Source organism: Pelmatolapia mariae, linkage group LG7, assembly GCF_036321145.2.
Source record: "Pelmatolapia mariae isolate MD_Pm_ZW linkage group LG7, Pm_UMD_F_2, whole genome shotgun sequence".
NCBI classification, from domain to species: domain Eukaryota; kingdom Metazoa; phylum Chordata; class Actinopteri; order Cichliformes; family Cichlidae; genus Pelmatolapia; species Pelmatolapia mariae.
The window spans coordinates 1721164-1738816 of NC_086233.1; the positions used below are offsets into that span (position 1 = coordinate 1721164).

Sequence of the window (17653 nt, forward strand, 5' to 3'; positions counted from 1 at the left end):
GCAGGATTTTGAATTCTGGATTTAACAGGAAGCCAATGAATGACATCCTGATAATAATGAATTATAGTATTGGGGGGAAACATGTATAATAAAAAGTATCAGTCCCATCACAGAGCCCTGAGGAACTCCAAGTCTTTGTCTCCATGTGTAAAGCTCCTCGTTGTTGTGTGACAGCAGCGATGGATCTGTCAGGGCAACGCCCTCGGCTGAAGCTGCAGTGACTAAACTCAAACAGACTCAGAATAATCATCCTGGCCACAGTTTGGCTTTAGTTTGGCAGACGTCGCTCTTCTCTCTGTGCCAGCCGCTGTCTTTAATGGAGAGAGTCATTAAGAAAACGAGCTAATTATTCAGCCCTCATTAGGAAATTAATCAGGAGTTTGTATCACGCTCAGCTGAGCGGAGAAACGCCTTCACGCTGGGGACTCGACTCTTTATTCAGAGTTTCCATGACAGTAAATAAAATGTTGACATGCTGGAATTTAAAATGACTTTTAATAAAAGGCAAAAGTATGAAACTGAACATCAGAGCTCGTTTTCAATGCTGCCATCAGTACATGTCGCACAATCACACAGTATTTCTGTTGTCTGCAGTCACAGCCTTCATGTCAGAGCTGCAGTCTGAGTTTGTCGCTCATCAGACGCACCAGGAAAAACATCTGGACACGATGATGTCATCACAGGGAATAACTCGTAGGCATGTAGACGGAGAAGGAAACAAACACGAAACAGTGACGAGGCTTTGGCCTCCGTCATGTGTCCGAGGACGGCGTCTCTCAGTGCAGTACCGCTAACAGCCACTAGATGCTGACTGTAAAACTCGGGGTTTAAATATGTTTGAGCACGATGAGGTCCTTCACACGTGTCCACGTGTGATGAGTGTAATCTTTAATGCCATGCAGTGCAGACAAAGGACACCTTGTGCTTACATGTGAGAAGCTGGCAGGATGTAGTTGATGCACCTGCACCACCATCAGTCCTCATGGAAGATCTTAACATCCTCCAGCTGTCAAAGGTTACGGTTCAGTTAGACTAGATGAGAAGTAAAAATCATTGCATTGAATTTATTTTACTGGCGGAGACGGTTGTTCAGAAGTTCAGCATGCAACACCCCCAACCTGTGGATGTCACCTTTGTGGGAGTCAGTCTGCACAGATGTGTGCAGAACCTGTCTTTGCAACAGAGGCTGAACTGGTTGGCAACTGGTTTCTGGTGATTTTCCTATTTAAAATCTGATTTCTAATCTAGGTCTGAGCAGTTAATGTGAATTTCCGTCTATAAGGACAACAACAGATTTGAGATTTTTTGCTTATTCATCACAGATAATTACTGTATTATCACAAACAGATTTCCTATAAAGCTGAAAGCAGACGGGTGTGTTATTGCCAGAGCTGCAGCTGACTGTGAGTGGTTGCAGACGAGTCTTTGAGGGAACCATTTCCAAGGCAACAAGATCCCAAGTTCCCTGCACACAGCCGCAATAATAATCTTTATTTACAGCACGGTCGTCAGCCACCGCGGGCTGTTTGAATCACATCCATCATTTTAGCTCCTCCCCTTTTAGGTCAAGATTTGAACACCAGTTTGGTGACGCTGTCGAGTACCTGAAAGGACCAGGCTCTTTATGACATCATACAGATCCAAAAGAGAAAAACTGTGAGAAAGTGAGCGTCTGCAGCTTTGGTTCTCACTTTGATTACTTGTACTTACACTGATGCACTTATTTGAAACTTTCACGATATTTAAGCTGAACATCGTCCACAGGAACAGGAGATCTATGACAGGAAATAAAGGAAAGCGTGTTCTTTTCTGCAACATATTTGAACTTGGCTGTGACTTTGTTCCTCCAGGCGTCTCTTTAAGCACGTCTCTCAGTTTTCACGTCTGTGATGGCGCTGCAGTCAGACGTGTGAATGGACTCTGCAGGTGACCTCAGGCTGTCAGACCCTGAGAGTTGGTTTCAGTGAGGTGTGAAAGCTGAGCGATGAAGAGTCCAGATCACGGCTGGGAGGTGTTGCTGCACCGTTCAGCCACAACACTGAATGTTATTTATTATGTGCTGATTTGAGGAGAACGACTCGGAGGTAGCCATCGTCCCTCATTGTTCCATCACTGAGTGTAATGTCCACTCCCAGTTCATGGCGAGCTTGATCCTGGTTGGTTCCTGAACATCATAACTATTTTCCTCTCATTTCACAGTGACAGGGCTGGACTTCTTCCAGACCTCGGCAAAGGGACGTGACATCAGGATAACCTGTAGTTGTGTAAATCTGCACTTCTCCTTCACTGAGTTGGTTGGACTTTGTTCGGAGTGCCGGTCAATCCAACAAATTAATCGTAATTAAAAGATTTGAGTGAGTGTAGATGAAGCCGTGTGATGCTTTTGTGTGGATTAGCAAAAGTCCAAACACACATCAGAACTGGTTTTGGTGTGGACGACGCAGCTTCAGAATGTCTTTGAATGTGGTCCATCCCAGGAAACCAAGCAATTCACATGAAGTCCACCACTTTTGCCAAGAGGAGCAGTCAGATATCAGCCTGAGTTCATGTTCATAGCTGCCAACAACACTGTGCTCGAGGTGCAGCCTGCTCAGAGACATTTCTACAAATATGAACGATTTATCTGAGCCTGCATCCACCCTGAGAAAACAACAGTGCAAAGACATGATTAAAAGCCCAACATTACCCCAGCCTGAGATGAGGGGATGGAAACTTCTGGCCACAACTGTATCTCCAATCGATGACATCATACAGATCCCAGATAACAAAAAGAAAAAAAACCCACTACAAACTCTTAAACATCCAGCAGTGGATGAAGGTGTGTTGTTCTGTAAAGCTCAGTTTTATGACTGTTAAAACTGACACACTCACAGACCTCTCTCTCTCTCCTCGGTGTCTCCGGCTGCTGAATCTACTCCTTTGGATGCTTTTTGGGGGGAGGAGCAACCCCGTCTCCTCTCAGAGCGAACCCTCTATTGATTCTCGCTCTCTCCGTGTTTGCCGTCGGTTCAGGAGGAACTCCGCTCAGCTTCTCTGAGACTCTCTGCTGATGATGGACGCTCGCGTCTTCACCCCGCTCATCCTGACGCTGTGCAGCCTCATCCACGGTAGGCACACACACACGCAGGTCATCTATGGCTGTGAGGACACTTATTTGGATAAAGAATTGTAACCTGTGGACTAAAACCAGCTCTCCAGCTTTAAACTGCATTTTGATGCACATGCAGACATTTCAAAGATGCGTTTTTCAAACAGAACGTGAGATTTTTCTTTTACAGCCGCAGGTTAAAACTGATAAAAGTCTGACTGTGAGTAAGAAGTTGATTTGATTAGAATAAATGTTTAACAACAGATCCTGTGATCAGATTTTGCTTCTGTCACATTTTATCTCTTTGGAGTGAATCAAAAACAGAACTTTAATCTGCAGATTAAATAAGAAGTTTGATTCTGTGCGTGCGGCGTCCTGCTGTTTGCTGAGGGAGAATCAGTGTGAGGTGATCCTCGTGCAGTCCAGGTGTAAGGGAGGAAAAAGGAAGAAGAAGAATTTTGCACCTGTGCATTAACATTGCCACGGGTGTGTCAAACATGCAACCCGCGGGCCAGAACCAGGCCGTCAAAGGGTCCAGTCTGGGCCACGGCGAGGCTTTGGGAACATTTCAAAGGAGAAGGGTGTAAAGTTGGACGTGTATCTTCATCAGATTTATGTTCTTCTTACTGACACCATCCACGCTCAGCCACGTGTCACAGTACAGTGCAGCAGAGTTTTCTTGGGTTTTGTTCACACAATAAGAAACAGTAGATTTTCTGCGAGTTTCTATTTATTCTGTATTTCTTACAGTAAAACCTTAAAGAACTGATGGGTGTCATGACCCGACCTTTTGAGTCGACGATGTTTTCTGTGTTGTAATATTTGGGTTTTCTATTTTTTGAGTATTGAATTGTCTTTATTGTTGAGTAATGTTTCCATTTCCTTGCTGTCTTCCTGTCTCCCCTTCCTGTCGGTTGTGTTTCCCCATCATGTCCCTCTCTCTTGTCTCCTGTGTCAGGCCTGTGTGTCAGTCTACGTCTCAGTGTTTCCTGTTTTATTTTGATAGTCTCATTTCATGTTCGGTGTGTTTAGTTTCGCCTCCCCCTCATTTGAGCCAGCTGTGTTTCCACTCCCCTCGTCTCCTCTCTGTGGATTTAGTGTGTGAGTTTTCTGTCAGTCGTTGTCGGGTCTTCTGTTGTGTTTGTTTCCCAGCGTACGTGTTTCCTGGTTTCCTGTGTTCAGGTCTTTTTCATGTTCTTTGTCCCGTGAGTTTAGTATTTATTTTCTCCCAGTTTCGTTCTAGTTCAGTTTAGCTTTAGCACCTGTCTTTGTTTGTACCTTCTCCCAGCCTAATAAACGGCTCGCCTGTTGTTAAACCCTGTCCCCGTCTCGAGTGTTGCTGCAATCTTTTTTCTTATCAGACAACGCAAGGATTAAATATGCAGTTAAACTTTTATCCACTCAGAGTAAGGGTGTTTTTGTTTTTTTACTGGGTTATTAGGCAGAAGTTTTACTGGTCCAGTGGAGATTAAATGGGGCCGTTATCAGGTTTTCATAATTCATGTCAGATTAAATCTGAGTGAAACGAGCTGCCGGGTCACTGTGGTAGCAGAGTGTTCACTTATCTGTCAACTTATTTTTTCTGTGGGATTATTTTTAATGTAATCTGGTAGAAGAGATTAAAAAAGTCACCAGTTCATATCTGGATTGTTTTGTATCAACTCTTTCAGGTTTACAGCAGTCTCTATTAGCCTGCATATTATTACAGATCTTTATTATGAACATCGTTTGTTCACACCGTCTGTGGACGTCTTCAGTCTGATCGGCCTGCTGCAGGTTCAGATTATTCGCTGCTGGAGGCGCTCGTTTGCATAAAATCGGGGTCATAAATGTCTTCTTAGAAAAAGACGTTTTGAACTACTTTACGTCTCTGTGCTGATTCTGGTATTTACGCTGTGAAATCAGCTCTGAGGTTCAGTTTAAGGTTTAAAGACGTCTTCTTCAGCAGCTGCCGCTTTAAATCTTTTGAAATTTTATTTCCCCAAAGGAAATGTTGACCTTTCACAGCTGTTCAAATAACTCAGCCAATTAAATCATGTTTTTTTTTCTTGGTCATTTCCTAAGAAGAATAAACATTTTTTAAAGCTAATAAAACATCTTTTGTTCCCCTTTGATTAGTGACAGTCTGTGGGGCGTCCTTGCAGCGCCTCACTGTTGAACCGTGTCTCCCACCTTCTCTTAATGACGTTTGAAGGTTCGAGGATTATCGTGCAGGCAGTCACATTTCTGAGATCAGTACGAAACACACAAAGAGCCCAGAAGCTTCACGTCTCCGCAGAAGTGTGGACACACCGAGCTCCGGTTTGACTCAGATACCAACACACCAGCGCACACTCAGGGTGGGGTGGTGTTTTTACAGTGTTTATTTTACAACACGTGGAGTCACTGAGCAGCTTCTGCTTCTCCCTTTAAATCTGATCTCCACTCATCACAGCAGCTCTCACCACCATCCTGAAACCTCCCCTTTCTCTCCTGCTGCTCTCCTTCTGTTACAAATCAGCCCCAACACTCATCTCCACCCGCTCCACCCTGCCTGCGCTCGCTTCTTCATCTCTATCTGGATGGTTGACTCCAGGTATTAAACTCCTGCAGCGACACTATCTCTGTGTTGCACCTCTCCACCTCTCATTCACGCATGGCCCGTTTTCCTTTTACGGGCTTTCATTCCTCTTCTCTCCCCAGCATACCTCCACCTCTCCAGGCTCTCCTCCACCTGCTCCTGTTTCTCGACCTCATCTGTCAGCACTGCAAACAGGAAGGAGCTCAGAGCAGATCCCTGATGTACCCCCACCTTCAACCCATCTGTCTCTCCTACCACACACGTAATCATGCCATCAGTATCAGTGCACCTGCTTTCCTCATCATCCTCCAACTCTCCAAAATCATCGTTAACAGTCTGGTTAAAGTCCACCGCCCCCTCTCCCGGACATCTCCACACCTCCACATGTATGTCACCAGGACCAACCGCCGTCCCACTCGTCATAGCTGCCCTCTCTTCATCTTTATTACTCCTCCGCCCGTCCTCCTCTCACTCTCATTTTCTATTCATGAGCTGCTCAGTACTCCTTCCATCTCCTCCACAGACTCGCTTCCTATATCATAATCTGGGATTTTGAAGAATCTCTGTTTGTTGTTCACAGCTGGCTGAGACTCAGATTCCTTCCTTTGTCTTTAATGAATGCATGTGGCGCAGCAGCATTAGCTTCCTGAATGCACCGACTCTTCACGCATTCTGCATTTACACATGCTGCAGGTCAGCTGTGATATGCAGATTTCTGAAAACCACCCGTCTCTCAACACGTGCCCCACCCTCCAGTACCCCGAGCAGACTGATGGAGGACGCCTCCCTTACATCAGAGCACTTAAGGAAATCCCCAATCAGAACATACTTCAGATAAAAGGGTGAAAAAACGGTGATAAATAGAGTTTTTACAGCAGTCTGCAGCTTTTGGCTCACTGTATAGACACTGAGCTCATCATCTGAAGCTTTGGTCATGTTTGATATGAACATGCACACCTGGAACAGGAGAAATATGCCAAAAAACAAAGGAAAAGAACTGGTTTGGTACATGCAGCGTGCAGGGTTGGGCTGCCGCAGCTGGAACAGCATGAAAGGCTTTTATTGGAGCAGTCTGACACATTTACATATCAGCTTCACTCACATCAGCTCTCCTACACAGCTCTGGGATCAGTGACCGGTTAGAGTCCATATTTGTGTTTCATGTGTTTATGAGTGTCAGAGTTAGCTGTGTCGCTGACTCAGGCAGCAGGAATCGAGCTCAAAGTGAGCATTTAATGCAGGTAATGAGGAGAACGTACAAAAGCTCAAGACACAAAGAGCGAGGCTGGGAATGCAAAATCAGAGAGCGATACACCGATCAGCCTTAACACGCTGACAGGTGGAGTGAATGACACTGATCTGCATCCTGGCACCTGTTAGTGGGTGGGACATGTCAGGGAACAAGAACCTGTAAAATGATGGGAGAAGCAGGAGAAATGGGTCAGTGTGAGCCAGTTTGACAGTTTGGGTCAGAACATGTAGAAAACTGCAGATTTGTCAGATGTCTCCAGTCTGCACGAGTCCAACAGACGAGCTGCTGTAGCTCAAACTGTCGATGTCAGGTGGTTCTGATGGAAAGGTGTCAGGATGCACACAGCACCAGTTTATTGCATATGGGGCTGCAGACCAGTCAGGGTGGGCGTGCTGACCATCAGAACTAAAGCACAGAACAATGGAAGAAGGTGGCCTGGTCCGAATCACGTTTTTTACATCACCAAGGCTGGATGGACGCGTGTGCGTCGCTTTTCTGGGGAACACTCGACAATAGGACGCATTATGGGAAGAAGGTGAGCCAGAGGAAGCAGCAGCGTGATGCTTCGGGTGATGGAAACAGTGCTCCCTGATGGCTGTGGTCTCTTTCAGCAGGATAATGCACTGAAAGCAGGAATGTTTCCAGAATGGTTTGAGGAGCACAACAACCAGTTTGAGGTGTTGACTTGGCCTCCAGATTCCCCAGAATCACGTGCTGGACAAACGGTCCGATCCATGGAGGCTCCACCTCACAGCTTACAGGACTCAAAGCTTCTGCTGCTAACATGTTGGTGCAGATACCACAGCACAGCTGCAGGGTCCGTGCCTCGACGGGTCAGGTGGAAACAGGTGGAGACAACATAAGGAGACAGAGGGAACGTTTAACTTCACGTGAGGCATTGATAACAGCCGCTATCAAAGTAAAACAGGAAGTAAGACACAACTGAATGAGGATAAACAAGATTAACGTGACACAGGAGACATCACAGAGAAAAACACAGCGTTAGTCACAGTAACTACAACCAAGCAAGCAAGCAAGCAAGCAAGCAATTTATTTATATAGCACTTTCGGATCAGCCCCCAGCTGAACACAAAGTGCTGTACACTTGACATGCCAGAGTGATACATTGAACATGTTAAAAAATAAGAAAAATAATAATATTACCAAAAAAAAAAAATAATAATAATAATAATAATATATATAATAATTATATATATATATATATATATATATATATATATATATATATATATAAAAAATGATTATTAAAATGACATTAAAATAAATAAAATTAGCACAAATAGCAAAGACAATAATAAAATAGTATAAAAAATGATGATGAGAATTACATTTAAAACAATAAAATCAGCACATTAGATCAAAACAATAAAATCAATAAAATTGGGTCAGACTGTGTCATATGCCAAGGAATAAAACCAAGAACAAAAGACTCAAATAACAAGATGAGAATATAAACCATGAAGAGTCTATAGAAAATATTAGAAGATAAAGCAGTCGTGAGAGCACGGGGGAAATAGAAACAACAGTTCTATTAATAGAAACCTGCAGACTGACACACAGAAACAGCTTCAAATGCAGGACTGAAGTAACAGACTGGACTACAGACTAAAACTTATAATACACCCGAGGATCAGAAGTCCAGATAAAAGTAAAACACTGCATTTGACTGCAGAAGCTGCAGCATCACTGTAACAGTCACAGCTCTGCAGTTCTTCATGTTGACAGTAAATAAAATCATTTCATTTTCACTTACGTTCATTCAGAAATTCAGATCCCTTCATTTGTTGACTTCTACCAGCGTTTGGGGTTTTTTAGTTGAGCAGTCAAAGCACGAAACGCAGACAAAGGAATAGAAAATATTTCTGTTATCTGGAGCTCATTTCCTGACAGTCAGCCCCGCCCCCCCACGCTCGGCCAAGGTCTCACGAGCACCTGTCAGTCATCCGGATGAGCTTTCATCTCCACCAAGGCTGATGTAATCCGTCTCCTCGAAGCCTTCAAGACCCCCGGTCTCTGAGCGACTCTGGGCTGCCTCAGATGAAAGGTGACAAAAGGAAGAGAAATGTGGTGAAATCGATGTTTGTCAGACCAGACGTGGGTCACAGATCTCACCCGACGGCAGATTCAGAGCTCTGCACACTTCAAGCAGCCGCTCAGTCGCATCGGCCAATCAAGAGGCACCGCTAACGACCTGCCAACACTCCCAGCGTCACAGCACTTCAGTCGTACAAAACAGATAATGAACAGAAATGTGGAACAAATGTAGTGCTGGGAAAGTTCTCTGCCTTTTTCCTGATTTCTCACATTTCTTACATATTTGTCAGACTTTCATGTCTCAGATCATCAAACTCATTTTTATATTATACAAAAACCTGGAACAGAGTGAGCGATGTAGTCAAAGCGACCTCTAAGAGGGTTTGAGTCCAGGAGGAAACTCTGGACTGGCAGGATGTGGATGGAGGAGAGTCTGGGCAGCTCCACAGAATACTTCAGTGGTTTTCAGCTGCTAAACTGGGAGAGAAAGCCTGTGTTAGTGTCAGTGGTTTAACCGGCTCCACTTCAGTTAAACTGTTGGAGCGGTCATGCGTGCTGACGACAGTCGTTCCTGTTTCCCTCCAGGCTCTCTGCAGGGCGTGTACCAGCGGCGTCTCTACAAGGAGCTGATGAAGAACTACAACCCGTTAGAGCGGCCGGTCAGCAATGACTCCCACAGCCTGACCGTCCACTTCAGCTTCAGCCTGCTGCAGATCATGGACGTGGTAAGAACTGTTGCTTCAGTATGAACAGGACACATTATTACTGTTAATAATCCCTATATATATATCCCTATTATTACGGCATCTGTGTGTGAGATCAGAGACCAGATGACTTCATACAGGGGCAAGAAAGAAATGCTTAAAGGGGATCTTTAGAAGAGTGTGAGCTACTGGTGCGTGTACTGGTGCACGTACCGGTGCACATGTTGTACCAATAATAACATTAACTGATATGTAAACATCAGTGTAATCACAGCTTCCTGTTTGTATTGTAGCATCTGAGCTGCGTTAGATAAACTTTGCGCTGCGCTGTGACTCACAGGTGCCTCCTCACTGTAACTATGACTGCAGGTCTTACTGGGAACCAGTGTGAATTCATAAAGTTAAATAAATCAAATAAATAAAGGATGATTGTGACTAAGGGCAACATATGACATATCATATGATAACCATGCAGTAAAGATCTGGTATTGTGATCTTCTAATGCTATTATGAACACTTTAACCAGGATATGAGGGAGGGAAGGAGGGAAAGCAGGAGCAGAAATATCCAGATAACATCTGTGTTTGCACTGAATGTTTTGCTGTGTAGAGCTGAATGAATAAACTCAGACGGGTCGCCGACACGCTGCAGTCTGCACAGACGAGCAGCTCCACTGCAACACTCTTTGCAGCAGCTTGTTACCAGCTGACCGTCCTGCAGCAGCTACGTCACTGTGGAGGAATTTAAAGTGAATTTCTGCTTTTGCTGAGAAGAAAAATCCAATTTTTGCAGATTTATTACAGTTAATTGCGTATTATCACAAACAGATTGCATATAACTGCCAACTTGACTCCACTCAGTGGCAGACTGGCTGAACCTTGTTGTCCACAGCCACAATAATTTTGGTGGAGCTGCATCTGAGATGAGACGCACCTCAGATTACTGCTTTTCTGCTTTTCACACAAACAAACTTTAAAAGCTCCCAGTCCCCGACTGTTTCTGCGGGTTCAGAGTGGACGTTTGCTCCAATCAGCCCGACTTCAGGGATGAACTTTCCTGCTGCGCGGCCCGACCGTGAGGCTGAGACATAAACACAAACAAACAGATGCTGTGAGGAACTAAACGAGCTCAGCTCATTCGTTTCTACCTCACGCACATCTTACAGCCAGTTTAACAAACACTCGCTCTGCACCCTGCTAGCAGCCCACAGCAGGAGGCAACTTTCATCTTTCATCTATCATGGCATGTGACAACAAGCATACACACACACACATCAATTATTAGACATGTCAGAGTCCTGGCTGCAGAACTTTATTCAACCACAGTGCAGGGCAGCTAACACACACACACACACACTCTTTCTAAAACTGCCTTTTGTCTGCGATGTGCGGTGAGTGTGTGTCTTCTGTGTGCAGCTTCATATGTGTTTCATGGGTCTGCACTCGTGTCTGTGTGTGTGTGTATGTTTGTGCACACAGAGGAGATGCGATCGTGCTCCACGTGCAGCAGCTTCACCTTCATATGGACCCAGGCGTGGCCTCGGTGCTGTTCTGCATGTGTGAGGGTTTTGGATTGAGTGATTGTGGAGAGCGCCCCCCACAGTGTCTGTCATCGCTCCTGCCTCCTTCCTTAAATCTCATTGATTCCCTCTGTCTGAATTTATGGGGGCGCCACAGTCCCACGGAGAAACAAGTTACTCATGAAACCTGAATCGGACCTAAATCTCTCACCGTGACAAAGTATAGCTTATTTTTACACAATGTTGGCATTTACATGAACTTTAAATTCACTTCCTGTCAGTGTGGCGTTTTGGAGCAGGGAGCGCCAGCAGAGGATCGGACAGAGTGGGGGGGAGGTCGGGTGAGGAGGGAGAAAGCGGCCGGCTCGTTTCAGGAATCGAACCAGTCGTAATATTTTTGTTTTTTATGATCTTTAATGATTGTTGTTGTCGTTGAAGGAGCTACTTGTTTTCATTTTGATGTATTGCTTCTTTAATGTTTTTTATTTTCTTTACTTCAGGAAGAATAGCTGTTGCCATGGTAACAGGTAATGTGGATCTGAATAAGGAACAAATGGAGGAAATACTCTTTAAATCTGAGTCTAACAGCACGTAAACATTCAGAAGTAACAAGAGTTCACAAACAGCTCGCCGTTAGCAGGAACGTGCTAATTAGCTAAAGGGGTGACGAAGGCGTTCCACAGCACACGGCGAGGGAAACGTATTTTTGCGTGGGCTTGATGAGGTTCTTAATCAATATAAATGACTCAGCGTGAAGTTGGCAGGAAGCCGAGCGTTTAATTACCTGATGTCATGATTTCTCACTTCTGCAGCTTCATCTGAAGCGAATCTGTCGTTTCAAATATCTGCTTTGGTTTCGTTAGGAGGATTTTCCAGCATCACTTCTGTCTGCGCTCCGCTGCATCGCCGGCAGCAACCATCCCGGCACGGGATGCGGAGCAACTGCTTTTCCACCCCAAAGGTGAAAGGTGGCGTTTCCCTCGGCGACGTGTTTGATAGGAAGTTCCAGGCTTGAGGGTTTGACTCAAGTTTAACAGGAAAACGTCCAAAATCCTAAGTTTGAACTTGTTTTTGGGTTCTTGATCTCCCCATAGCACCAGGATGTAACCGAAATATGGACCCAGCAGTCTCATCACGTAGACAGCTCAACATTCACATACCCACATAGCAAGCTGGTCTGGCCCAGATCTGGCATCAAGCCGGCACTGCTGGCTGACTTCTGGCATGGTAAGTGGTATGTCACTTAGATATGGGCCAGGCCTGGCATAGATGGCACTGTTTATGTGATCGTATGCTGCATCTGGCCTGATTGTGGTTTGGTTTATGTGGCCCAGGCTCATAGCAAGCTGGTCTGGCCCAGATCTGGCATCAAGCTGGCACTTCTGACTGACTGGTGTCATGGCAGGGAGTATGTCAACCAGATATGGGCCAGGTCTGGCAATGATGGCACTATTTATGTTCCTATTTTCCTATTTTAGTTAGAAGATCCAAATGCCATGTTGCAATACTATACTGCTATGGTAGCCAACGTTTCAAATGCAGGTTTGACAGGTTTGTGAGTGTACACTTTATCTAAAACCTAGTGACGGTTTACTCATGTTTACCACTGGGTGGCTGTAGCTCAGGAGGTAGAGCAGGTCACCTACTGATCAGAAGGTTAGTGGTTTTATCCCTGGCTCCTCCAGTCTGCATGTCAAGAGCGAGACTGTGTATGAATGTAGTTAGGAAGCACTCGGCTTAGAGAAAGTGTGTGAATGTTGTATGGAGCACTTTGAGTAACCCGGGAGTAGGGCTGCTCAATTAATCGAATTTTAATCGTGATTACGATCTGGGCTTTCAACGATCATTAAAAATGACTTAGCCGATTATTAGCTCCTCCTCTCGTGCTGCTCCGTGTGGCAAATCGAGCGCACCTCTCTGCGTTTCGAACACGCGTCACAACAATTAAGAGGACCCGAGGGAAGCTCAGAAAGCTAAGCAGAAGTTATTTGGTGAGGAGAGGATAATGGCTGCTGAAGAAAGAATGCCGTTGGTTGAAAAGAGAGGTAAAACGACTTCAGTGGTGTGGAAACATTTTGGGTTCGCGGAGTCAGACGTGGATCAAGTAGACATAGTGTGGAAACTTTGCTACGGTGTCGTAGCTGCACCACAGAGCAACACTACAAATTTATTCAATCATTTGAAGACCGCTCACAAAGTGACATACGATCAAACAATGAAGGAACATAGAGAAAAAACTCTTGACAACACCTGCTTCATCCTCACAGACCTCCATTCACGCTACCCTGTACAACGCGACTAAATATCCCACCAGCTCCCAGAGACACAAGGAGATAACAAACGCGGTAACGTTTTCCTCGCCAAAGACCACTGCTCAATTAACACAGTGAACAACCAGTATTATGCAGTATTTTGAAGTTCACTAAACATAGATGTGTCACGGGTTGCTTAGAGGATCCACTCGCAGGACTCCTGGGTAGCGTTCAAACAGAGATTGTTTATTACAGATCTTCACCAGGTGTATGTACAGACAGTGCAGGGTTAGTGCTATATACAAGACGTGAGGGGCAGGGGTCCAGGGCTCCAGGGAAAATGGGGAAATCACACACGCGCTCAGTACAGCCTCTCTCCTCTCCGCTAGCGACCAGTCACTCCTTCCACACTCCACACGAGGAAACACGGGACGGGTCCGGGGGATCTAGGAACAAAGGAACACGTTAAGTCTCTGAGACAGAGGCACGGGAAACTTGAGCTAGGTGTGTACTGACAAGAGCCTTCACAACAATCCAGCGTTGAACAGCTGATCTCCTCCTTCTAATATACCAGCTGGTCTGATGAGGCCCAGGTGTGCACAATCCGGGAAGGCGGGGACCGAGGGCGTGAACCCGCCATGAGTTCCGCCCCGGCAAAACAGGGGAGAGGGAGAGGAAAAAGAGAAGAGAAGGGGGGCTAGGAGTGGAGAGATGCTGATCAGCGCCTTGCCAATCCCGCAGGTCGTGACAAGATGTTTACATTTTTCATTTATTTTTTATATTGCAGACATTTGCACTGTTATCAGTATTTGCACACTATTTTATATTATTTTTTGACATCTTTAAAGCCATTATTCAATACATTGTTATTGTTAAATAAATATCGTCAAATAATCAAGATCTCAATTTCAGTGAAAATAATCGTGATTATCCGTATGCCATAATCGAGCAGCCCTACCCGGGAGATAGGGCTGTTCGATATAACGATATATATCGGATGACGATATAAAAACGTCTATCGTTTAATTTTACGTTATCGTTTATTTCGTGGTGTCGCAAAATAAACTGTTTACGGCAATATTTTTTTCATCATTTTGATGGTCACTGTAGTGGCTATATTAATTTGTTAAAGTTTTCTCTTTCTCTTATATTTAATATAACCACACTACAGACGGACAAGCGCTTGTTTTTATGCGTTGTCGTTAGCAACAACGACCGTAAAACCACCGCATGTCCGCTTGTTTATTTTCCACATGAACCTTTCACAATAAAGCTCAAGATCCTGTTGAGACTTTTCAAAATAAACTGAATCACGTGAAAGAGGATGCAGAGTATTTACGGATGAGAAGCAAAAAAAGAGGCGTCAGGTGCTAAAAAATAAACCTTAGACTCAAACGTTAGAACAGGCTTTTCCCCGCAGCACGCTGTGTAATAAATACTCACAAAGAAAACAGCGGCCGTTACAACTTATGTCTAAAAATGTATCGTTTCATGCATCAGTTAAAACACTCGACTCCAGGTACACGACGCCCAGCTGGAAACACTTCACGCAAGTCGAGCTGCCCGAGGTTCACAGAATTTACAGAAAATGTTACATTTTTGTGATTTATATCGTTATCGGACGATAGATGTCTTATATCGGGATATGAGATTTTGGTCATATCGCACAGCCCTACCGGGAGAGAAGAAAAGTGCTGTATAAGAATCAGTGTCTGAACAGAGTTTCGTCATGTTACTTTTGCACTATTATGTCCTGGCGCATGTTGTTATTACATGGCTTGATTAAGGTACATATCAAGCTGACATCTGGGGCCAGAGCTGAAACTGTTCTGGGCCAACACAGGGCCAGCAGTGTGTCTGCAGCTGACCCATGTGTGGGCCACCTCTGGTAAACCAGATCTGGGCCACCAAAGGGCCGTCATTCTTTGCGGTATGTGGGCCATGTGTAAGCACATTGTGTGGGGTGGATCCAGGCCATACCAATTTTGCTATGTGGGGCAAACACCATTTTCCTTTAATCACCCACTAAAGTATCTCCGTGTTCATCTGTTGCTTTATCTGCTGGTTTCTCCTCGACTCCAGTCCTCATCCACTCCTAACATCATTTATTTCTTCCTGGTACCATTCATCAGACACTTTTCTCTGTCTCAGCCTGTCTGAGCTCGCCTGATCAGTCTGCATCCATTTTTAAAAGACTTCATCTTTCCTCTGGGGAAACGCGGTTTCATTCGTAACATTAGGATCCTTTCTCAGCGCTCGTTCATCACCACTTATTAATACGAGATAACGACACAGTATCAGATTCAGCTGAGTACAGGAGCAGCTTTTGATCTCCTGCAGCCTCTTTACAGATTTAAGATGCTGCAGGTTTGGATATCAGGTTGTTCGTTTATCGTCTGTACCCTGCTGAATCTTTCTGTTGGATACCAGCAGGACCTCCACCTGCCTCCATCTTCCTGACATCAACATTCACACACAGCGTGTAAGAGCAGTAATCTCTATAAAAACTCGTTTTCATTCAGTCTTTTCAACTCTTGGTTCTGGGCGATGGGATAAAGTGCCATCCTACCTGCTGTTTAAATATTTTATATGTGAGGGGCAGCCTATCAGAGGAGTGGGAGGAGCTAAAGCAGCCAGTCTCAGTACTTCCTTTACAGTCCAGGATTAAAGGATTGACTGTTTTCTGATGAGCTGACAGTTAAGTTTATCATTTAGCTATATAATATATATAATACTATGTAAGTCTTCGGCTCATGATCGTCTCTCATCCTCCCACCCCTCCCCACCCCCCTCCACTGTGATTTTTGGGCTTCATCAGCTCGTATCATCTCATCAGCTGCTGAGCACCATTTCACAGCTGCTGCCGTTTTGCCCCATTGCTCCCGAGTTTTATATCCACACCGGTGGGTTTTCCTTCTGGCTGACTGGTCGGTCTGGTCTGTGAGTCACAGGTGAGATTGAGGCTGAGAAAAGGGCAACCCTGGTTTCTCCGTCAGGCTGCTGCTACTGTGGCGTTTCTCCTTACTGTATGAGAGTACCTGGTTTTCTTTTATAGAATAGGCCTGCATTTTCATTGTATGGTACAATGAAATGGTGGGTGACCACACCAACTGGGCTGGAATTAAATATAAAGAGTAGACAGCAGGAAAACAGGAGAAATATAGACGACAATAAGAGAGAGGTGCACATTAGAGAACAGTTTCAAAGTGCTTGAAAGAAGAGAAAAGGACTGAACAGAGTCTGTGTGAGTGTCCTATGTGCCCCACCTGGAGCCTCCAGGGGGGCACAGCCAGTGTTTTGGGTGGTGTTAATGACCCTCTGTGCAGCCTTCCTGCTCTCAGTCGTGGCCCCTGAGTACAAACTCCAGGCAGGAGGAGAGCACGCTCTCCACTGAGGAGCTGTAGAAGCAGCAGCTCCTGGTCCAGGTTACTCTTCCTCAGGAGACGGAGGAAGTGCAGCAGCTGCTGGACCTTTGTTACCAGGGCGATGGTGTTGTGGGTCCAGGTGACATCAGCACAGATTGATGGATTTTTAAAAACTTATCATTAACCTATTAAAAAGACATACGAGTGGGTTTGCAGTTTATGGAAGTTTAAGGATTATACAGCTGGAGTAAGAAAACAGGATACGTTTGACTGCAATCTGCACTCTACGGACACATACCTGCGATTACATTTACAACTGTAACTGTAACCAAACACGAGCTTTTCCTAATCCAAACCAAACAACTAGCATAGCAATAACTGAAAAAGCAGTTTTCTTAGAAATCAGTTATCAACCAATTATAAACATTATCATTTCATAGTTTAAAGGCAGATAACTTCTAAGTTTAGCTATAAATTACATAAGTTTTCTAGTTTTCTTGGATCATTGCTGCGGGCTTTTCAGCAGGAGCATAGTGACCAGTGTTGGGAAGGTTACTTTTAAAATGTATTCCACTACAGATTACAGATTACATGCCCCAAAATGTATTCTGTAACGTATTCCGTTACGTTACTCAATGAGAGTAACGTATTCTGAATACTTTGGATTACTTAATATATTATCATGCTTTTTACAACTACATGAATGTACTATTGCTGTGATTTATTACTATTACTGAAGGTCCGCGGCTCCGAACCGTAGTAAAGGGACCTCTGGCTAATACGTCGGGTTCGTGTCGGGCTCGTAGCTGAAAACTAGCTTTACTTTGTTGTCTGGGTCAACTTTGCTAGCGAGAGACA

At 44.8% G+C, this 17653-nt stretch overlaps 1 protein-coding gene across 1 annotated transcript in view; it reads left to right on the forward strand.

Moving 5' to 3' along the window:
• Positions 1–1377: 1377 nt before the first annotated feature.
• LOC134630335 (neuronal acetylcholine receptor subunit alpha-7) overlaps positions 1378–17653 on the forward strand; it is a 49802-nt gene continuing 33526 nt past the window's right edge. The window contains exons 1-2 of the mRNA XM_063477536.1: positions 1378–3107; positions 9541–9680. Coding sequence (XP_063333606.1) covers positions 3050–3107; positions 9541–9680 — 198 coding nt within the window. The 5' untranslated portion in view covers positions 1378–3049. The remainder of the gene's footprint in view (positions 3108–9540; positions 9681–17653) is intronic.